At 42.5% G+C, this 7,755-nt stretch overlaps 1 protein-coding gene across 3 annotated transcripts in view; it reads right to left on the bottom strand.

Annotated features, from left to right (window-relative positions):
• Positions 1–500: 500 nt before the first annotated feature.
• LOC148350005 (5-hydroxytryptamine receptor 4-like) overlaps positions 501–7,755 on the bottom strand; it is a 62,000-nt gene continuing 54,745 nt past the window's right edge. For all 3 annotated transcript variants that reach the window (XM_088320043.1, XM_088320040.1, XM_088320042.1), the window contains one exon: positions 501–1,056. In XM_088320043.1, the coding sequence (XP_088176169.1) occupies positions 963–1,056 (94 nt within the window). In that variant the 3' untranslated portion in view covers positions 501–962. The remainder of the gene's footprint in view (positions 1,057–7,755) is intronic.

Raw genomic sequence — 7,755 nt, 5'->3', positions numbered from 1 at the left:
TAGGTCCCCTTTTGTCGGTCCGTCTGCGAATCTCCGTTTTTACACGGCAAGCCCTTTTTCGCCAATCCTGTATTTTTGCTCCTGTTTTCTCCCGCTACGGTCCGTTTGATCTCGACCACGTCTGCTCTCCCGTCCCGAATTATGACCTGTTTTGATCTCGACCGTGTCTGTTCTCTCGTCCCAAATAACGACTCATTTTCTGATAACGACCACGTTTTTGCTCTTCTATCCTAGCTACTGACCGGTTTTTTTCCATTCCCGACACCGCCATCGCTCGATACTGAAGTTCCACTTCCGCATTTGAGCAAACCACTACCCGGGTACAGCGATCTCCGGATTGTGTGTGTGCTCCTTTCCCTTCTTCCCAATAAAACTTTAAGAAACATTACGCGAGTGGGTCCTGTCTTTGTCCTGGTCTTGACATAGTGACTTTAGCTTAAAGGGACAACGTGTATTTTTAGTGCCTCCTGTTGGTGAAAAACCCCAACATTGAGCAAAAACATCATAAAAACATGCGTTTATATTTTTCAATACTTTAAAGACTTGATTTTGTTTGACATTACATGAGCCTCCCCTAGAGGGCGCTGAAATCTTGTCGCTCTGCGTACCCATAAAACAAAAACCTTGTGAAAAGCTTGGCAAAAAAAGGAAAAATGATGCAGTTTGGTCTCCGTAGTTCGTAATTTTCCTCGTGCTTTTAGCACTCAGTACAATATAGCGACATCTAGTGGTACAATAATACACACTATCCCTTTAAGAAAACAGTACTCATAAATAACTAGATAAAACACACACGAAAATGACTTTTCTTAGTGAAACCAATTGTTGTGCTGTGTTCAAGTGCAATCATATGGTCGAAAAATGACGCCACATTGGAGAAAGGGGAAAAAAAATAAAATAAAATACACCGCAGTTCTTAAGTCCTCCACCTGGTAGGAAAGTTCCATCATTCAGGTCCATTCTCATAGAGGTCCAAGAGAGTCCTGGGACTCTTGCTCATTGGCCAGAATAGTTCTTTTGTTTTCGCAGAAGCTTCGATTCGGCAAGAAAGACAACCTGGGGAGAAAATACACAAAAACGTGTTTTCGATTAGTTTAAAAAAAAAAAAAAAAACTTGGTCTCTTCAGACCGCAGAACATAGCCCCGCTTATCAATGTCCTTAATCTAAGTCTTGTTCCACGGACAGACTGAGGAGATAACTTCTTCCTCATGCCATGAGGCTCTTTAACTCCACCCGGGGGAGTAAAAGCCCACATTAAACCCCACCCCCACATTTTGAGTACTCTATATTACCGGTGGGTGTCAAACAGGCGGCTCGCGGGCCGGATCAGGCCTGCTAAAGGATTGAATCCGGCCCGCGAGACAACACTCAGAGAAGCACAAGAGAAAAACAAGTTGCAGGTTGAAATATGTCAACTTGATGTTGCCAAAGCCAGATGCCTGGAACAAAGACACACTGTACTTGTATTTCTTGCCCAAGAGGATGCTCTTGACCTGTGTTGATAATTAGACATTCTAATACGGCCCACTAAATAAAAATACTAAAAATATAGTATGGAAAAATAATACAAGTCATTTTCTTCTTATGCTGCAATGTCTAAACATTCCCAGCAGATGGTGCTCTCACATCATAGTGAACAGTGATAAAGTAGTCTATAATAAACGACAATAAAATGAAATAGAACGTGAACAGGTAGATTTCTGTACGTATGGCTTTATCAGGACTATAAATTGCAGTTTTTTTGCCATGGTATTTCCGTGGATGCGCCTTGTATTCAAGAGAGCGTCCAATCCAGGCGTGTGTTGATGATTAGGATGTATAACCCGCCCCACCGCACTAAAATAATAAAAATATTATGTGAAAAAGCACTAATTATTACTATTGTTTCCCCCATTTACTGCAATGACCACATACCCCCAACAGATGGCGCACTCACACCATAATGAACATTATTAAAATAGTCTGGTCATAAACAAATATGGCGCACTTTATATTTTGTAGCGACATATGCGTAGAATTATGAACACGTTACATAATTTCACGTGTTATTGTCACAGTGTTACGCAGGAGAGGGCGCTCTAGGGCACAGGTGTCAAACATGCGGCCCACGGGCCAGATCAGGCCCGCTAAGGGATTGAATCCGGCCCGTGAGACAACACTCAGAGAAGCACAAGAGAAAAACGAGCCGCAGGTTGATATATGTCAACTTGATGTTGCCAAAGCCGGGTGCCTCCCACAAAGACACTGTACTTGTATTTCTCTCTCTCTCTCTCTCTCTCTCTCTCTCTCTCTCTCTCTCTCTCTCTCTCTCTCTCTCCCACCCCTTTTCTCCCACTCTCTGTCTTTGTCTCTGTCTCTTTCACTCTCTATTTCTCTCTTTTTCTCTTTCTTTGTTGCTCTTTGTCTCTTTCTCTCTCTGTGTCTTTTTAACTTATTTTGCTCTAACTTCCTTTTTTCCTTTTCTCTTTCTCTCTTCCTACCCTTCACACTTTCTTTTCTCTTTTCTCTCTCTCGCTGTCTTTTTATTTCTCTGAGGATTTCTTTCTTCCTCTCCCTTTCTTTCCCCCTCTCTCATGACTTCTCTTTTTATCTCTTTTGTTTCGCACGCTCTCTCCCTCTCTCTCTTTCTTTGTCCCTCAGCGCTGCTTTTGATACTGTCGACCACAACATATTAATAATAATAATAATAATAATTTCCTTGTATTGTCATTCTGTGTAACAATGTACACAGAACGAAATGTCGATTGCATGTGACCCGATGCAGCCGCAGCCAAGAGAGGGCGCCGCCGACCACTTTTTAAGTCTTAGGAATGACTCGGCCGGGGCGCGAACCCGAACCTCCCAGTCTCAAAGCGGGCGCCTTACCATCTAGGCTACTGAGCTGGTATTATTGGTTCGTCTAGAACGGATTGGTATCTCAGGAACTGTACTCTCGTGGTGTAGGTCCTACCTGTCAGGATGCAATGTGTTAACTATGGCAATCTGACCTCTAAACAATCTAATGTCCCCTGTGGTGTTCCTCAAGGCTCTGTACTTGGCCCCCTTCTTTTTAGTATTTATATGATCCCGCTTGGTGACATTATCCGCAAGTATAATATTAGTTTCCATTGCTATGCAGATGACACTCAACTGTATGCGCCACTGGAAAAAAATGGACATTTAAGTTGTCAAAATCTGGAGGCTTGCCTTACTGAGATTCATTGTAAGATGTATTTTAAGTTAAAATTCAGCAAAACCGCCAAACCCGTTCTTCAGATAAGACCTTATATTTAAGCGCAATTTATGTCTCACGTTAGATGATTTGATAAAGTTTATAAAATAATAATAATAATACCAGAGCCTGTGTCCCATATCAACAAATATACCACATTAACCTTGACTCCCTCCCACAGTTACCTAAGATCCCTGAGGCTCATTTTGACCTTCATTTTTTTCATAAATAATGGTTTCAAAACAAGGTGCAAGCAGAGGTCTTTTGTAAATATGTCACCAAAAACTGCAAATGAAAAAGTTTATGGATGTATTTCCTTTCAGTGTAGTGAGCGAAGGTAATAGAGAGAGGAAAGAGTTACCTAAGTTACCTAAGATCACTGAGGCTCATTTTGATCTTCATGTTTTTCATAAATAATGATTTCAAAACAAGGTGCAAGCAGAGGTCTTTTGTAAATATGTCACCAAAAACTGCAAATGAAAAAGTTTATGGATGTATTTCCTTTCAGTGTCGTGAGCGCGGGTAGGAGAGAGAGGAAAGACTGATGTGTTGCATAGCCCCGCCCACCCCTACCGCTCACATAATCAATTTGCTCTGTGTGCTTGACTAGCGTTTCTGGGTAATTAGTTTGTTGTGTGGGTTTTTGTAATAAAGTGTCACAACACTGAACATACATTATTTAATGAGCTGCCATATAAGGGATTATTTAGCGATGTATAACCAAAATAGGGTCAGTTGGTGTGATGCGGTTTATATACTAGATCAAACAGATTTTATGATTGGACTATCTTTGGCCGTAACAATTTTTCCCTTTGCTTTCTTACTCACAAGCACAGCCACTCCTTCTCTAGCATGTCCACCCGTAACTCCAGACTTTCTACCATACATACCTCCAAGATGTAATTCACCCTTTCCTTCCATCTTTGTTTCACTCAAGGCTAACACATCAACCTTCCGATCTCCTCTTTCTTCCACTCAGTCGCTTTACTTCCACATCCTCTCACATTCAGTGACCTTATAACTAGGGTTTGCGAGACCTTTCGGTCTCCCATCCCCTTTCTTTGCCTTGCTGTCCCCAGTCCCCTCGCTCCCTGCACTTTAGTCGCCTCTTACGACACACAGGGGACCACGGTGGGAGAATTCTCTTACCTTTCTCGGGGAGAAGGCCCCTCACCACATGGCTGTAAGAGGTCTAAATCTAGTGGAAGCTAGAGCTCTTGTTGGTAATATGAATGAGTGGAGAGGTGTTGTAAAAGGATAGTGGGATGTTTGGACGCGTTCTAAGGGATGTGCAGGGCACCTGTATGATGCAGCAGGGGTAAACCAGTGAAAGCTGTCGGGCCCTGCTGTTGTACAGAAGAGTGTGTTGTGACAGGGCCGCTTTCTGGTGTCCCGTTTCATCTGGAGGGACAAAAGCATGACCAACTTACAGGCCGAGGTGCCTAACTTGTTTGGGTGTTTGGGAATTTGGGTTGGCCATGGTCCAAAAATGTGTGTGTTTTTTGCTATTTTTTCCCTTTTTTAGTTACTTTGTTATCGTATGTGTTTGTCTTGCTGTCGGTCACTCCTCTTGAGGTATATGACCAAGGTAGATAGAAATATTTTTGGCTGTGCATGCGCCAAACTTGACATTCGACTGCTAGGGAGGAATTTGAAGTAACATTTAATCAGTGAGCCATGTATGGCCCGCGAGCCACAGATTTCCGACCCCGTGCTCTAGGCCATTGTTGGTTAATTTCAAAACAACTGGGAAAGACGTAATGCTTCGGAGACAACTTCCCAAGTGGTGTGAATGACTTTATCAAATGAATGCGACTTATACTCCAGTGCGACATTGTGTGTCATGTCCAGCATGGTCGCCATGGCGACAGGCTGGCCCCGCCCCCTGGGCACCAGCTGAAGCAGATCAGCTAACTTACGTGTGTGCTACTTAAGGGTGGGTTGTGGGTTTTGCGGGTGCTGGCTCATTGCATTTCTGTTTGCATTTTCTGTCTGCATTTCCCGTTCTGTTTTGCTCTGTCCTGTTTTGTTTGAGTCGGAAGAAATCTGAGTTTGCAGGTTTTTAGTTAAAGCCTGTTTGTTCTGTTTTGTCTCTGAGTTTTGGACGACTTTTATTTTACTAAATAAAAGTTTTGATCGTCAACGCAATTGAGTTCTCCCTTCCTGCCTCCGTTCTGGTCCGCTCCTCCCCGTGACATTGTGCTTACATTTTTTATTATGCATTTGCGATTTATAGTCTGGGTTTAATTATAAATTCACCAGAGCAAATAAAAACAAAAGTTCTTCAAATGGGGTTCCTCTGTTCTTTTCCTTTTTACTCCAGTGTTTGCCGTCCACCAATCGGAAAGCTCGATCATAGATGAACAAAAACCGAGGTTTTTTGGGAGAATATTACGCATCGGGCCTCATGCAAATGAGTCAAGGACAATTTAGCACATGTCTGTCGCGGAATTTAGGTCTATTAAATATTCATTTATGAGCTCATTTGACAAGAACAGCGCTTATAAATAAAACATGGCAGTGACTCTACCCTGCTGGTGCTAAAATACTGGACGGACATCACAGATTTGAAGAAAATATCAATGGAGGCATCATATTCTGTGATCTCTGTACTTTCATGTCCGTTGTTTTTGTTCTAAATTCGTAATTTTATAGTTTTACTGTCCTTGTACTCATGTATCATCAGGGTTGGGTAGGGTTACTTTAACTAGATTACTTTCAATTACTTTTGGAATACTCCAAGACCAAATATGCTAATTGTCTAGGTGGCCGTTTTGGATGTAAATCTCTCAGAATTCTGTCTAATGAAAATAACTTGTTTTTATATTCCTAAATACACACACACACATATAAAACAAGGTTTCAATAATCAGTCTAATTATATCTCTTGTACGTTTATCAATCTTATATTCTTTTATTGTGAAGTTGTGTTCATGTGTGTACTGTTTTCACTGAGGTATAATTTGGGCGTTTGGGCTCCCTCTTGGGCAGCACGGCGGCGCAGTGGTTAGCGCTTGTGCGGCACAGTTCATGTCATGGGAACCTGTCGTGGGTTCAAATCCAGCTCCAGACTTCCTGTGCGGAGTTTGTATGTTGTCCCCGTGCTTGCGTGGGTTTCCTCGGGGCACTCCGGTTTCCTCCCACGTTCCAAAATCATGCGTTTCAGGTGAATTGGCCGGTCCAAATTGTCCATAGGTGTGAATGAGCGAATGAGTTGTCTGTCCCTGTGTGCCTTGCGATTGGCTGGCAACCAGTTCAGGGTGTCCCCTGCCCACTGCCTGGAGATGGCTGGGATGGGCTCCAGCCCTCCCGCGACCCTAATGAGGATAAGCGGTACGGCTAATGAGATGAGATGGGCTCGCTCTTTTCCTTTTTTCTTAATAATGACTATCTTTGACACAAATAAAAGACAAAAGAAAGTAAATATGAATAAAATGATGACTCACAACACGTGGTAAGCTTTCTCTCCTGGCTTTGATCTCTTTGATCTCCGCCAAAACGAACATAAAATGCGACGGAAACAAAATGAAAAGAAATCCAAACAGCTTGCCAACATCATTTTTGCCGTTCCGTGTATTCCGTTACTCCCCAAGCCTGCACAAAATTTAGTCACTTTATTACATTTTATTCTACTTTCATGTTTTGTGCAGTTAGAGCGAGTACTCTAACTAACTGCATTGTATTTCTTGGACTCGTCATCACGGCATTCTTGTTGTTTTCGACCGTGTGTGCTAAAGACTCTCGTGGGGTATTTATTTCATGTTTTGTGCAGTTAGGATTTGGAAAAGTATGTAGCCATTGGATCCATGCGTGAGTATGTTTCCTGGGTCCTCGTGCATTAAAGCCCCAGTGAGTGATTTCTGACCACTAAATGTCACTGTGTGCGAGCAAGGGACAGTGCCACAGAGCACAGGGTGGCAGCATGATGCCAGACAAACATGCGGCAACCTAAGTGGGGATTCCACAGGGTAAAATCAATATAAATTTCTCAACCTATGCTTTTTTTAAAAAATAAAATGTAACTTTTTCTCTCACTTCCTTTTCTCTCTTTTCTCTTTCTCTCTTCATACCCTTTGCGCTTTCTTTTCTCTTCTCTCTCCTCCTGTCTTTCTATTTCTCTTTGGATTTCCTTCTTCCTCTCCTTTTCTTTTCCCCCTCTCTCACGACTTTTTATCTTTTGTTTCTCATGCTCTCTCCCTCTCTCTCTCTTTTTCTTTCTTTGTCCCGCCCTCTCTCCTTTTCCCTCCCTCTTCCTCTTGTTTCTTTATCTCTCTTTTTCTTTCTCTTTAATCTACTAGTCCGGCCACCGACAGAATATTTGTTCTATCGTATGGCCGAGTTAAAATGAGTTTGACACCCCTGATCTAAGCTTTGGATTCCAAGGGCTGAGGTGGAACCAATCTCTAGAAGTCCTAGTAGATGAACCAAAACGTTACATCCATCTGTTGGTCAATCCCACCATGCAATCAAGCCATCAATCAGTCCACAAACAAGCACTCCGGTTCTTGTGATTCTTGTTAAAACCCAACCGCAAAAAAAAACC

The sequence above is a fragment of the Urocampus carinirostris genome, chromosome 16, assembly GCF_059441175.1.
Source record: "Urocampus carinirostris isolate Australia breed hairy pipefish chromosome 16, RoL_Ucar_1.0, whole genome shotgun sequence".
Taxonomy (NCBI): Eukaryota; Metazoa; Chordata; class Actinopteri; order Syngnathiformes; family Syngnathidae; genus Urocampus; species Urocampus carinirostris.
This window is presented reverse-complemented; position numbering and strand designations above follow the sequence as displayed.